This window comes from Martes martes (assembly GCF_963455335.1).
Source record: "Martes martes genome assembly, chromosome: 9".
NCBI classification, from domain to species: domain Eukaryota; kingdom Metazoa; phylum Chordata; class Mammalia; order Carnivora; family Mustelidae; genus Martes; species Martes martes.
The window spans coordinates 73,576,882-73,592,314 of NC_137896.1; the positions used below are offsets into that span (position 1 = coordinate 73,576,882).

The 15,433-nt window shown below is 38.7% G+C and overlaps 1 protein-coding gene across 4 annotated transcripts in view; it reads left to right on the forward strand.

The window, feature by feature from the left end:
* Positions 1–15,433, forward strand: part of EML6 (EMAP like 6) — a gene marked incomplete at its 5' end in the record, with an annotated part of 278,105 nt that overhangs the window by 163,533 nt on the left and 99,139 nt on the right. For all 4 annotated transcript variants that reach the window (XM_080812628.1, XM_080812625.1, XM_080812626.1 and 1 more), the window contains 6 exons: positions 1,274–1,486; positions 5,875–6,042; positions 7,037–7,143; positions 10,850–10,968; positions 13,057–13,243; positions 15,263–15,368. In XM_080812628.1, the coding sequence (XP_080668754.1) occupies positions 1,274–1,486; positions 5,875–6,042; positions 7,037–7,143; positions 10,850–10,968; positions 13,057–13,243; positions 15,263–15,368 (900 nt within the window). The remainder of the gene's footprint in view (positions 1–1,273; positions 1,487–5,874; positions 6,043–7,036; positions 7,144–10,849; positions 10,969–13,056; positions 13,244–15,262; positions 15,369–15,433) is intronic.

Below are 15,433 nucleotides of genomic sequence, written 5' to 3' on the forward strand. Positions count from 1 at the left end.
AAAAATTTTCTTGAAAAATTAATTTTCACTGGAAAATAGTATATACCATCTAATATAACAATAGCTTTTTAAAGAACCTCTGCCCAATTAATTCATCAGTGCATCGTCACTAGGTAGATATTTCTGTGTCTACTTTCTTTGCTTGAAATTATTTCATATATATTTTCCATATGTGAAAAATTATGGAAAACATGTTTATCATTTGCAATAGCAAAGTAACATCCTGCTCAGTGATAATATCGTAATTTGCTTTCTTGTCCTCCTGTTAGCATTTGGGCTTACTTATTTCCAGTTTCTTTCCTGGTACAGATGGTGCATCTCCATATATCTTTATATAGGCGGGTTTCCTCTTCTGAGTTACTTCCTTGGACTATATTTTCCAGAGCGGGGATGTTGGGTTAAAGACTGTGTTCTGTCAAGTTTCTGATTTATGGTCATCTTCATGAATTTTTATGAGACACTGTCACAGGCCAGAATTTCTGTGTGCCAATTTGACAGATTCTTTATTTGAAAACCTTTGTTTGTTTATTTTTGAAGAAGAAACTGTGAGGTAGTATGCTAAACTGTCTTGATTTTGAATTTTGAAATTGTGTATGGCAGGACATTTCCCCAGCATTTCTGTATCTGTATGTTTCTGCCTTTGTGTGACCCTGGGTGACCTCCCTCACCAGCTTCTGGTACAAATGGGGAAACATGCCATACATTTGAGAACATACCAGGCACAACTGTCAAGACTCTTCTCCCTAACCACTTAACATTTACTCCAACAAAATTTGGTGGATTTTCATTGTCTAATGCTTTTAAATTTATATAATATCCATTAGATGTTTACACAAACTTTGCCTAAATTTTGAAAAATTACTTCTATGGTTCTTTGAATTATGAAAAGTAGAAGCTGAGAATAAATTTTTTTAAAAACCTGGCAAACTGTTGGTGACTCGATATGATAATATACGACTTCATACAAGTCATTTCATCAATAATACAAAGCACAGTATTTGTATACTGGTTTCAGGTATTACATTGATTAAAGTGATCATTTTCTTGCTCATCTCCATATCTGAGTTTTGATCATGGACTCTCTTTATACCGTGCTGGGAAAAAAAAAAAAAATTGCAAATTGGGTAAAGAGAGTAGAATCTTTAGGTTCCTTGGTTTATAGAATTTTTTTTTGAACTTCTGTAAACCTCTATAAGAAAAATGAATAAAGCAAATTAGAATATGCTTTTTATTTAAATGTAACGTAATGTTACTATATATTGATAATTTTCAGCTGGGAAGCCTTTAACAAGTAAAGAAGAAATCAAAGGAATTCCTTGGGCCTCCTGGACTTGTGTAAAAGGCCCTGAAGTGAGTGGGATTTGGCCGAAGTACACTGATGTCACTGACATCAATTCAGTGGATGCAAATTACAATAGCTCAGTGCTGGTTTCCGGCGATGATTTTGGACTAGTTAAATTGTTTAAATTTCCTTGCCTCAAGAAAGGTAAGGCTAAAAGTGAGATTTTATTGAGTAAGTATTCTAGAATGTATACACGGTATAATTAAGACTGATTTTCTTGGGGTCTATTCTTGCAGATTATTCATTTCATCTTTTTATTTATTCATTTTTACTCTTTTACACTTTTAGATAAGATGCGTTGTTGGTGTCATTTACTTTTTTTTTTTTTTTTTTTTTAAAGATTTTATTTATTTGCCAGAGAGAGAGAGAGAGAGAGCGAGCGAGCGAGCACAGGCAGACAGAGTGGCAGAGGGAGAAGCAGGCTCCCTGCGGAGCAAGGAGCCCGATGTGGGACTCGATCCCAGGACGCCGGGATCATGACCTGAGCCGAAGGCAGCCGCTTAACCAACTGAGCCACCCAGGCGTCCCTGTCATTTACTTTTGATGTTCTAAAACACAGGATTTTACCAATTCAAGGCAGATTTTGTTCACAGTTATTACTAGCAAGTTTGTGATTCATAAGATTCATGTTTCATGAATTTTAAACAAGTCATAGTTTTTATTTTTGTAAATTAACACTCATAATTTAAATTATTTATTACTTTCAAGTATTGTAGTTAAAATTCCTTTATACTTCACAGCTAATTGTACTTCCATGGGGAAAGTCAAGCAAGATCCTTTTAGACGTATTTAAGATAAAATCTGAAAGCGATTGTTCTGGTGATGACACAGTTGTCGGACCCCCTGTTGTAGCACTAATCTTGCGAACGCAGTTGACATAACTGGTGAATTTTTTGAGAGTGAAGATAGGCTCAAAAAAACTCTCCTCTTGCATTTTGTTCTTTTGTTTTATTGTTGTTAAAATCTTGTCACTTCAATTTTTGTGGCACCTTCACTTTGTAGAATGGGCCTGAATTAGCCACGTAATGACCCTGTCTTCTTCTTCCTTAAAAAGTTGAGGCAAAGCCCACACACAGGTTTTTCTGAGACTCCCCACCAGCCTGAAAACCTGATCTTCAGAAAGTAATCAGTGGGACATGCTGTGGCCTGAGAGCTTGCTCACTTGAGCGATTTTTAAATTAAGAAAGGAAAGGGAGTGAAGAATGTAATTGGAAAGTCATTTTCGGCTAACTGGCAGCTCTGAAGCAGCGATAGTTATGGTTGAGAATTGAACATAAAACGCACAGCAAAGCTGCCATCATTTCCACTTGACAAAATGGCCCTCACTTTCAAATGCTTGAGGCACAAAATTACCACAACGTGCCTAATTCACTCTCCCCTCCCTGATGGTCTTTTGAGTAATAGGGTGCATCCGGTTAGACTGAGCAATGTTCTTGCAGAACGTGAGTTAGGCAACCAGAAGGATCGTGGTAGCTCAGAAGAAACCTCACTGGGGCCCGAAGCAATACTGTTGGTCTTAAGAGTCAGGACTTGGGAGGAAGTTAACTCACTGAGGGTTTGTATTTCCTCTGTATCAGCAAGCCTTGTATGGTGGTCTTGGGTCTGGAAAATAGGAAGGGAAACGGACATCTTGGGATTATTGATGAGAATGGGGGAAGAGGGAGGGAGGTGGTGAGCCGTGCTGTCTGTCCGAATGAGACACCCTGATATGTAAAACAACCCTGAGGATGATGGCACACAGGAGACATCTGTGGAGTAACGGAAGGTTGACTGCTGAGTGACAGTGTGGTGGGAGTAATAAAACCCACCTCAGCAGTCTGCGGAAGTATCCATATTCTCAGAGCAAATTGACTTGTTCTGCTTTTCATGGCACATGGTTTATAAATCTTGCAATTTACCTCAGAGACATTCAGACTTCTGTGCCCTTTCTGTACCTAAACTACCAGCAGGGAAGTTCTGAAAAGAGTGTTGCTGACAGGAATGGTAACAGTTGGTAGAACTTGTCACCCTACAGCCCAGGGTCCCAGTGGCAGGTGTTCCCCAACTTTTGAGCCTGTAACATCCAAACATGACAGCGGCTAGTGACCAGGAGAAGTATGGAGATTGAGCAAACATGGTAGTTTTCAATTATGATTAAATAAAACTCCCAGTCAAGTTAATCGATACATTTATAATTAATGTGCTTAAGATTCTGCTGTACAGTGTTCTGACATAAATGTTATATAGTTAATGAAAATGCCTACAGTGGTTTTTATTTTTACATCACCAACCCAATTTTTCTCATTTCATTTTGGCAGTTTTCAAATCTTTTTAAAATAACTAGTATCAATACTGATAATTCCCCTGATGTCATTTAGACTCCATTCTGTTTGACCACCACCATACAGAAACTTCATGAGGTAAAAAATCCAAAGCTTTGCTCATTGGCATTTGCCACATCTTACCACCTTGGCACCAGCCCTTCTCCAAGGGAAGGCTCTCCTGTTTGACTAACTTGTGTGCTGCTGCCCCATTAATGCTACACACACCCCCACCCCCCACCCACACACAGGCACACATGTATTCAGACAGTCCTTGAAGTACTCCCTCCCAAAATAAGTGTCCTGGATGTTGTAAGACATGGGTTGCATAAACCCTGGACCTTGAGGGGAAAAGTGTTGGCTTTCACTAAAGCTTGGATGAGCTTGATGCAGGAGAAAAACATAAAGGTCAAGGTGGCTAGAGTGTGATGAATGAGGGGAGCACTGTGTACTCAGAAGCTGGAGAGGGCCGTGGGGACCATGTCATGAAGGGCCTTATAGACACTGTTGGAAATTTGGATCTTATTCTAAGTGTGGTCGGAAACTATTGAGGGCTTAAAATGGAGGAGTGACATGACCAATCTAAGTTTTTAAAAGACCACTTTGATATCATGTGGGATGGATTAGGGAAGAGGAAACTTCAATTAGATTCTTGCACAAGTCCAGGTGAGAGATGAGGTGGCTTGGACAAAGGTGTTAGGAACAGATATGAACACAACTCCATGAGGTTATGAAACAGTGTTAAGGTAAAGCTGAAGGTCTTGCTGATGGACTGGTTGTGGGAATGGAAGGAAAGAGAGGAAACCGAAGGTGAGTCCTAAGTTTTAGGCTTCAGCAGTGGGGTGGATGGTGGCACCATTTATGGAGATGGGAAAACGAGCAAGGGAGTGTGTGTTCGGGAGAGAGAGAGATGGAGATAAGAGAGAAGGGAAGGGGAACTCCTGGGTCTTTGTTGCTCGTGGTAAGTCTGAGGTACCTGTTAGACATCCAACTGGACATGGCCAACAGCCCACCAGCAGTCCAGGGAGAACTGAGGGCCAGAAGACGAATGTTCGGCAGTGGAGGGCATATCGACAGTACCTAAAGCCATGGGACAGAGGGCCTGCCAGAGAAGAGATGAGGGCAAAGGCCTGAGACATGCTCGTGTTTCAGAGAACAAAGGGAGGCCTTGTAAAGTGAATGTGTCCTAAGGAAAGCCTGGGAAGACATGGACTTGGTCTTCCTTTATTCAGTGAATATTTGTTACGTGCTGTTGTAGAGGCTGGAGATACATCAACAAATAGAACAGACACAAATCCCTGCCCTCATGGAGCTTTTGTTCTTCTGAGGGGACACAGTAAGGAAAATGTAAACACATCTCGTGAGAAGTGCTCTGATGAAGAAGAAAGCAAACAGTAGTAGAGTGCACAGATGGGGCATTTTAAAATAATGCAGTCATTTTCACCTTCATGTACATTTAAATCATTACCTCTCCAAAGAGTGAATTTGAAACACATTTCAGTTGAACAAATGGCTTTCTCCCCCATTGAAGAGGTTCCATTAGAGGGCCTGCAGTAGGTACAATTGTTTCTGAAGGAGGGATACTGTGGTGCTTGCTGCCCCTGAAATCTCCCGTAGTCTTTTGGAGTACTAAGCCTCCATATGGTAGGAGGGACCACTCTTGTTTCCATGTCTGCCTTTGTGCTCCCCTGTACCAAGCCTGGACTGGAGACTTGAGTAGTTCAGGGGCAACTGTTTAGTGCAATTAGCTTTCCTTCTGCATTCGTTACCTGGGGATGGTGTTCACTGAGTAAAGCAATCAGTGCAAGGAAACAAAATTTAATTCTCCCAGCTCTATATCCATATGACTCTGAACAATAGTCTGACTTCTTTTCCACAGAATTATCATTTCCCTTTTGCAAAGGACTATCTATCTTACTGTATTTAAATAAGAATGTATAAGACAATCATTCTGAAGCATCTTATTTTCAGAATCAGTGAAGCAGTAGGCATTATCTGGAATAGGTTCAGATGTGTCTTCAGCCACAGGACTTAAATTTTAAGGCCATTTTTAGCTTAATCCATATTGGAATTGGAGAATTTGAGGAGCCTTTGCTTTTTATGATATGTAATACTGAAAATTATATTTTCTAATATATTTAAGAATTTTACTTTTCAACATGAAGAGGAATTGAATTTTTAACCCACGAATTGTTTTTTTCAGTACTAATCTTCTCAAAAATATCTTTTCAGGAGCCAAATTTAGAAAATATGTGGGCCATTCTGCACATGTCACAAATGTCCGCTGGTCCCATGACTTTCAGTGGGTATTGAGCACAGGAGGGGCTGACCACTCAGTTTTCCAGTGGAGATTTATTCCTGAAGGTGTCAGCAACGGTCTGCTGGAAACTGCACCCCAGGGTAAAAACCAATTGTAATTTTTTAGCATTTCTTTTTTTGTCAATAAAAATTTCAAAGAATGTTCTAACATATCTCTTGAAGATAAAGAGTTAAAGCAATTTTGAAAAATTCAGTCCTATAATAAAATTCAAAGTTAAAAAAAAAAACCGAAACTTTTGAGACACGTATGAGTCAATTGAATAACTTCCTTCAAAGGATTTTGTTTATACCAATTGCAAGTTGAAGGTCAAAGGTTTACATGAAGAATTAGCCTTGGAGAATAACAGGAACAAAGACATTTCAGCCTCTTTAGGACAACTGTAACTGTGGCGGGTCTACACAGTGAGACCGCAGGGGGAACAGAGTAACCTTGGGAGTAGGAGTTGGCTCCAGAGTGAAGTTCAAAGAATGGTCTGTAATGGGACCAGTGTGTTCCTGTTCAGGGGATGTGTAGTCATTCTATTTACTGTGATGCCAGCAGAAATAAACAGGTAATAAAATTTAAAACCAGGTGAAGAAATGTTTTCATTAAGAGTTTCTGCAAGTTTTGACCGTGGCAGTTACCACCCACTTGGTGGACATGGCCAAAGGCTAAGAGGATATTTACTGAACTAAGTAGTTGGATTCCTTTTTCTCCAGGCTTCATTCAGGTAGAACCTTTCCCTGACTTTCTCTTTCTTTCTTTCTTGTCTTTTTTTTTTTTTTCCAAAGCAAAATTTAAAACGCAAAGATTTGTTATCTCTTAAAAGTGTGGAAATGAGTTCAGTCTTGCTGCCTGGCTGGGGTAAGGGGAGTAGTTGCCCTTATCTGTTAATACTCCTGAAAGAAGTGTGCTGAACTTAACCAAAAGATGGGGGGGGGGGGAAGATGTTTTAAGAACCTACATCAAAGGAAAAGTATGGCATAGTGATTTTTAAATTTACTTTGCTAGAAAAAAGGCAATATTTTAAATGAACGTATAAGCTTTGTTGGGTCTCCGAACTTCACTTGTTTCTCATGGGTTGTATTTCTGCAGAAGGTGGCACTGATTCCTACAGTGAAGAATCTGATTCGGATTTATCTGATGTACCAGAATTGGACTCTGATATTGAGCAAGAAACTCAAATCAATTATGATCGCCAGGTCAGTAAGCAGAGAGCTCATAACAGATGCTTTACAGACCAGAACGTCAATCTCGTTGGATTTGGATGTTACACTAAAAATGTCTGGTACTTAGGCAGAAGAGAATCAAGACAAGAATAAGGAAAATCCCTGCCTCTTGTTTTTAAGTGCAGATTGAAAATAAGGCCTTTACCCTTTCACATTATTAAAATTTTTTTAAGTGGAAGGTAGTAGTTCAGTTTTAAAACTGAACCCGTGATGGGGTTTCTGTCTCTTTAGCATCTACAACTTTAAAATATTTTATTGCAGGGGCACCTGGATGGCTTAGTCAGCTAAGCATCTACCCTTGGCTCAGGTGATCATCTCAGGGTCCTGGGATCGAGCCCCAAGTCAGGCTCCCTGCTCAGCGGAGAATCTGCTCCTCCCTTTGCCCCTACACCCTCTCCTGCTTTCTTTCACACACACACTCTCTCTCTCTCTCAAGTAAAATATTTTTTTTTTTGAAGATTTATTTATTTATTTATTTGACAGAGATCACAAGTAGGCAGAGAGGCAGGCAGAGAGAGAGAGAGAGAGGAGAGCCCCCTGAGCAGAGAGCCTGATGTGGGGCTCAATCCCAGGACTCTGGGATCATGACCTGAGCCGAAGGCAGAGGCTTTAACCCACTGAGCCACCCAGGCACCTCTCAAATAAAATCTTTAAAAAAAATTTTTTTTTTGCAGAAAAATATGCAAGTCAGCTACAGAATTTTTCATTTTCTTAACACATCATGAAAGCATGTGTTTTCTTTACAGAATTTGTAGCCTCAGAGCCATGGCACTTTGCAAGTGAGCTGGTGTCCTGCTTTTTCTCTTAACTTACATAGACTATTATGAAGACCAATTACAAAGACCATTGTCCATTTAATTAAAGTAAAAGCCCAAATACAATATGCATGATCTCTCCAGTTGGAAATCGTCTCTAGTAGAAAAGTTGCACAATCACAATCAAATTGGGTCTGAATTTTTTGAAAATAGACATTTCATTTTAGTGCTAAACGGTGAGTGTTAAAGAGAGCCATCCTTCGCGGGAATCTGGAGACTCATCTCTTTTTTATGGTTGATAACCATAGATGTTCTATTTTTTTCCTTGTCATTTCATGAGAGTCTGTGGAGCAGACTGTGTACCTGAACATGGAGTGAATAAGACCTCCGTTTCAGACACAGCAGCTGTCAGTGTTGCCCAGGGAAATTACCATAGAGGCCGGGGACCGCTGCCGTATATCATGTGTCTCTATGGGGCCAGATCCTGTGCTTTCCATACACCAAATCCAACCCACAATAACCCTGAGAGGTTAAGTACTTGTCCACATCCACATCACCCATAGTATTAAGATAAGAATGCAGATCTGGGCTTCTCTCCAAAGTGCACATTCTGTGTATTGCTTGGCTTTGCCTCTGCATAAGCACTGAACCTTTCCAGATGATGACTTTTTTTTTTTTTTCCACCCTGTAATCATCGCTCACTGATTCCATGTTTGACATATTAGAATAGTACAAAGGCAGTCCAACTGATGGTTTGGGTCAACTTCCTGATGAAATCAGCTTGACTGTGCAATGTATAATGCGGTAAAACTAAAGGTGAGGATTGAAAGGAAATTATTAATGTGGAAATAAGCACACACACTAAATATTATACCCTGATATCAAGAGGAAATGGAATTTAAGCAAAATGAGCATAAAATTTATGAAAAAAAGAAAAACCATTTTCTTTAGTTGGGAGTTTTGTATTTAGTAAAAAGGTGCTAGTAAAAGAATGAAAAGGCTGGATTATACTGAAATCCATGCCTAGGATTTATATATTCTGCCTTGCATCTGATTTTCTAAAGCTTTTATCTATATTATTTGATTTACATTATTTTTTTGTTGCTGAGTTACTCCTGAGCAGCAAGTTTTATTCTGTTCTACAGATGGGAATTTTAGGTCCACAGAGGTTACGAGGCATATTCAAATAAGCAGTAGAAATGCCAAGACCAGAATTCAGTTCTCTTGAGTAGTTGATGAGCTGAAAAAAACACCATGGGCTCAGATGGATAATTATCTTCAGCTTTTACAAGCTTAGTTCATTGCAGCTGCAATAGACAAAGCAGTAATGAAGTATCTTCTGACTTCCTTTTGTTTTTAATTTTAAAGATTTTTGGTTAAATCCTAAATAGAGACTTTATTATGATAATATTCTTTTAGTTACATAGCTTTATCAAATGAAATTTTTCCTTTGTGAAGTTGAGTAATTATTAATAGATTTACTTTGTCTTGACTGTGTTAAATTGATACCTCTCAATAGTAGGGCATGAATACATGATAGAGAAATACTACTTTTTATCTGCATTTAGATTAGATTGTAGGAAATGTTTTCTGAGTCAGCAGCACAATTTAGGTCCTAGGTTAGGCCAGGAGCTTTGCTCTAAATCTTAGAGTCTGATCTGTCAAGATGCATGAGATCGTGAAAGAAGATAATTCCAAAGAGTGATCACCAAGATTCATGAGGTCTGCATTTTGCAAATGTCAGAATCATCAAGAGAGTTCTTGCTTTAGAATAAATTATAGAAAATCATTTTATTTATTTTTATTGATAATTTATTGAACAATTTCCTTTCTTATTTACCAGAAAATTATGATATTTTCTGAATATAAATTATGTAAACTCAAGACGATCTTAAATCCCAGTGATTCAAAAGGTATTTCAGGATAGTTTTGTTCATTAGGAAGTAAACTTCATTCTCATGCTTTATGTACTCTATTGGGTTTATCTTTTCAAAAAACCAACCAACTCTGAGTTTGTTCTTCTTTTCTATTGCCTTGTTCTCTATTTCATATATTTCTGCTTTAATCTTTATTATTTCCTTCTTTTTGCTAACTTTGGGCTTAGTGTGTTCTTTTTCTCGTTCCTTGAGGGTATATTGTTGGGTTGTTGATCTGAGAGTTTTCTTTTTTCTTGAAGTATATGTTGATAGCTGCAGACTTTCCTCTTAGAACTGCCTTCGCTATATCCCGTAAGTTTTGTTATGTTGTGTTTCCATTGTCTTTTGTCTCTAGATATTTTTTTCCCGTTTGATTTCTTCTTTGATCGGTTGGTTGTTCAGAACCGTGTGGTTTAATTTCTACAAGCTTATAAATTTTCCAGCTTTCTTCCTGTGATGATTGATTTCTACTTCCATACCACAGTGGCCAGAAAACATACTTGATATGATTTCTATCTTCTTGAATTTATTGAGACTTGTTTTGTGGCCTAACATCGGATGTGTCCTGAGAAGAACGCATGTACTGCTGCTGATGGCTGGGATGTTCTGGATATGTCTGCTAGGTTGTTTGGTCTGCAGTGTTCTTCAGTTGCGAGTTCCCTATTGATTCTTTGTCTGGATCATCATCTATCCATTGTTCAGAGTGACATATTCCCCAACTATTACACTACTGATGGTCATTTCTCCTTTTAGTTCTGTTTGTATGTGATTTATATATTTAGGTGCTCTGGTGTTGGGTATGTATTTAAAATGGTTATATCTTCTTGATGAATTGACCCCTTGATCATTATATATAATGACCAACTTTTGTCTCTGGATGACCATTTTTTGCTTCTTATGTTCTCAAAAACTTAATTTTCTGCAGTTAAAGACCTCCTGACAATGCCAAGATATTAATATTTTTGAAACCTGGAGAGTCTCAACTAAATGTTTCTGCTATGCTTTAAGGTTTACAAAGAAGATCTACCTCAGCTAAAGCAACAAAGTAAAGAGAAAAACCATGCAGTGCCCTTCCTCAAAAGAGAAAAGGCTCCTGAGGACAGCTTGAAACTCCAGTTCATACACGGGTGGGTGCCTGTCACCAGCCTTGTCAGACCATTGGGTCCCCTCTTCTTGGTGCTGTCCCACTTCAGGCTGGTTCTTCTCTCTGGTGTTTACTTACCTGAAGTTAATATTGGAACCATGATTCTCTGTCCGGTTGTCTCAGTTGATGTTCTGTGGCCATAACAATGTGTGTATCTAGATTTTTCATGCTTCATTGACTTCTGTACGCATATGTTTCTGTGGCTCATCGTTACCCCACTCTGTTCTCTCCGCAATCCCTGTTCCTGTTACCCCCATATCTCCTGCTCTATTTAGCTGGCTCCACTTAGGACAATATTTTCCTCAAACAATTTTGCTTATGTATGCCCACAATAATTTAGAATTTTGAAAATAATGTTCAATCTTCCACACTTGAAGTTGACATCTAAATTTTTCAGTGTAAGATTAAATGATTGTGAAGAATATAATGTCTAGTGCTTTATAAATACATCATTCATTTAAGGGGATCAGTCATAGATATTTGATTCCTACCACCCCCAATTTAAAAAGTACCTGAGCTCATGTCTATGCTACTTCTCCCATAGAATTTTATACTAATGTAGTATTTTTATGCTTGAAAGGCTTTTATTGATCACCCTATCATACTTTTTGCAAGGAAAGAAATGTATATAAGTGCAATTTAAATTTAATTCCTTGTGATCCTAAGTCTCTAACTTGTGTTATCTGGTATGGTATCCACTTAAAGCCACTGGGCACGTGAAATATGGCTAGTCTGAATTCAGATGTGTTGTAGGCATAAATGCACACTGGATTTCGAAGACTTAGCATGAGAAAAAGAATGTAATATATCTCATTAAAATGTTTTATATTGAGGGGTGCCTGGGTGGCTGAGTCAGTTAAGTGTCAGACTCTTGATCTCAGCTCCAGTCTTGATCTCAGCTGAGGTCATGAGTTCAAGCCCCATTCTGAGCATAGAGCCTACTTAAATGTTTTATATTGATTACATAATAATATTTTAGACATAATGAGTTAAATGTTCTTAAAATAAATTTCATCTGTTTCTTTTTTTTAATGTAGAAAATTTTCACTTACCTACATGGATTGCACCATATTTCTACAGGACATTGCTGCTCTTAGTGTTCATTCTTTTTTGGATTGAATTTTTATTACAACTCTTAGTAGTTGAAAGCTTGTCAGACCAACATAAACATAGCACAAATTCTAATAAGTACTTACTAAATACAAACAATTTTATTGGAAAGCAATTTTAATAAGATTTTTTTTCAGTGAGTTCCTATATATATATAAACACATATTATTGCTAGAATGTGATAGAGTTTAGTATTGATTCTAGTCCCATTTTTCTTTTTTTAATAGTTACGAGACCTGAGAAAGCTTATATAAACAAGTACATGAGAAAGGAAGTAATTTTATCATACCAATCTTACTCAGTTCTTTAAACTCCTCTTGCAAAACAGGTATATTTTATAATTTTGATACATCACATGAAAATATAATGATCTATCACCTGACAATTCAGTTAAATCATTCTTCAATTTTGTTAAAAGCAAAGAATTGGAAATCATTTGACTTGGAAAAGAACTTCATATCTAGTTATTGGAATTGTTCACTTTCAACATCCGCACTTGAGTTCATTTTGGTATTCTTGGGAGGTTCGATGCTCCAGCCATAGTTTGATGTTACTATGGTTACACACCATAGTAAGATTCTAGGTGGACAGAGGAATGGCTTTCTAATGTGAGAGGAAGGTAATAGAGAAAGGGGAGGTGGGAAGGGAAAAGCTGCCCCTCCTCACAGGTGTGTTCTCAGACTGGTCACTTTTAAGAAAGAACACATACACAGTAGCTGAGGCTCTAGGAACAAATTCTGTTAAAATTACCAGGGCACATTTGCCCTTTAGAGAGTCCTCACATGTCCTCAGAGCTCCTCGTAGCCCTGTTGAAGATTACTGTCCCAAGCGACTCTGGAGATACCTGAGGTTCTGCTTGTGCATGTGCCTATCAATGTGATAGCTTTGTCTTCTGATCTCTCCTGCTCTGTTGACTCGCTGTCCATTCAGCTACTGTGCATTTCTTGGACCTGTGCTTCAGTTACAGAGGCTACGACTGTAGAAACAATCTGTTCTACACGCAGACTGGGGAAGTGGTCTATCACATTGCTGCAGTTGCTGTCGTGTACAACAGACAGCAACACTCCCAGAGGCTGTACCTGGGGCATGATGATGACATTCTCAGCCTGACCATCCATCCAGTGAAGGACTACGTGGCCACTGGGCAGGTAGAGATCTCTCCTCTAAGATGGGGGCCTAGCCAAAGAGAGACAGGATTTAGTTTTGAACCTAGTTTACATACTGGTTTAAGAAATACTTGATAGAAACACACATGAGGCATGAAGCTGAAGATTCAGTGAGAGCTGGGTCATGTTGTGATGGTGGGAATGTCACTGGCTACATGATAGCTCTGTGAGAAACCTCTGAGGGATTTCATCTTGACATGATATGTACGAGCAGGATTAGCTAAAACTAAACCAAGTTCCATGAATGCAGCCTTAAGATATTTTCTTCCTTATTGTATACCCAGTACTTATTGTATCCTCGGTAATCAATGTTTATTGAATGAACCATATTTTAATACTAACATAACATCTAGTTATTTTTGCAAAACTTAAAGCCATGAATTTTGACTAATTCATCATTTTATATTTTAACCTTTCAAAAAAACCAAAATTCTATTAGAACCATTTTGGGATGCCTAAACTTTGGATTGAACCTATCATTGAAAAACCACTCAAAACAGAGGCCTGCATTCAGTCATTTTGTGCTTGGAAAGGGGAGAGATAAAGTCAACTTTATTAACCAAAAAATCTATTAAACTCAGATTTATTATTTTGTGGCAAAGCATTAATGTTAATAGTATTTTCAGTTTTGTATTCTTTTCTTCCAATGGAAAGAGTACATTTTGGTTCAGTTTTATCATAGGCTTTTAACAGCTTTTAAGACTTAAACTGATCCACAACATGTAAGTGGCAAATTCAAGGAAAAACATGTGGTATGAGGGTCAGAAATTAACATGAAACAAGTGTTTCTGAGACCTGACATACAGGTGGTAGAAAAGTCTTTGCACAGAGTTCATAACCTCGTGTTCATGAGATGAGTGGTGAAAGTGAGGCATAAAGGGAGTCATTCCCCAGAAATGTGCATTGGAGGAGAGGAAAGTCCATAGCTCTCATGTAATTCATAAAAGGATTACAGTCCTTCAAAAGCGAAGTGCCATTAACTGACATACTGGTTTGCTAGCAACTGTATATTAGACCATCTCTTCTGAATTAGCTGACATGATTAAGTTTCTTACAAGTAATTGATGACTACTTTGTACTTTTACATTTCACTCTCCTCCCTCCCCCCTTTTATTGTTCTTATAAACAGATGATGCTTGGTTCATGTGCATTTAATAACTTGGCTTTGAAAGAAGAGCAGAGATTGGTTCTTTGTGTAGACCCCTGAGGAAATACCACATTTTATACTGTAATTGCTGAGAGACAAACCAGTGACAAATCAGTACACCAGTAACCACTCCAGGGGTAACCGGGCCTCCATACAACAGTGTTAGGAGTTGGCTGGATTCTGCTTAGTTATGTGCATGCCTTTATGTCCCATTTTCCCTCTTATAGTCATTTCACCCAACAGGGTTCTTTTTTCCCTTACAATTAAGTGAGGAAATTGACTTTACTAATAAAATTTTTTCCGTTGTTGGGAATTAGTGGGAAAGAAGTTTGTATCCCCTCAAGGAGAATCCACCTTAAGAACAGGTAAGCCACGAAACTGTCATTTCCCAGGGGAGAAGCAGGGCCAGGCCTTCTCGGGATGAGTGAAATAATTGAGATGGGTAACAGAACTCTGAGGTCAGGACCAAAACAATGTACAGGTGACTTCCTTGACCAAGAAGTGGAATTGTATGTGGAGTTGAGAAGGCAGGAGAGAGAAATGTCAAACTAACCCGAAAAGCACAGTGGACATTTGATTGCACCTTCCCTGGCAGCTGTGGACCAGGTTAGGCCAGCCTGGCACCCAGTTTGATGCCCAGAACGAGCCTGTTAGACTCTTTGTGCCTCTGTTTTCTCATCTGGAAAATAACGGCGTCAGGCCAGATGATTTCTGAGAGAGGGTTCCTACTCTCCAGATGTGTGGTTTTGGATTTCTGAGCAGCATCTGACTCGAAGGCTCTCTAAGAATGACCCTTAGGAATCATTCTCATTAAAATTTCTGAGTAGTTAATAACACTCATCCTGTTATTTAAGGTTGGAAGAGATGCTGCTATTCACGTGTGGGACACACAAACTCTAAAATGTCTGTCGCTACTGAAAGGACAACACCAGAGAGGAGTGTGTGCGCTCGATTTTTCAGGTAAGCACCCGTTTTCCACAGAAGTCACTGATGTTTCTGTATTTACTTAGGCCCGGGTTTTGGGG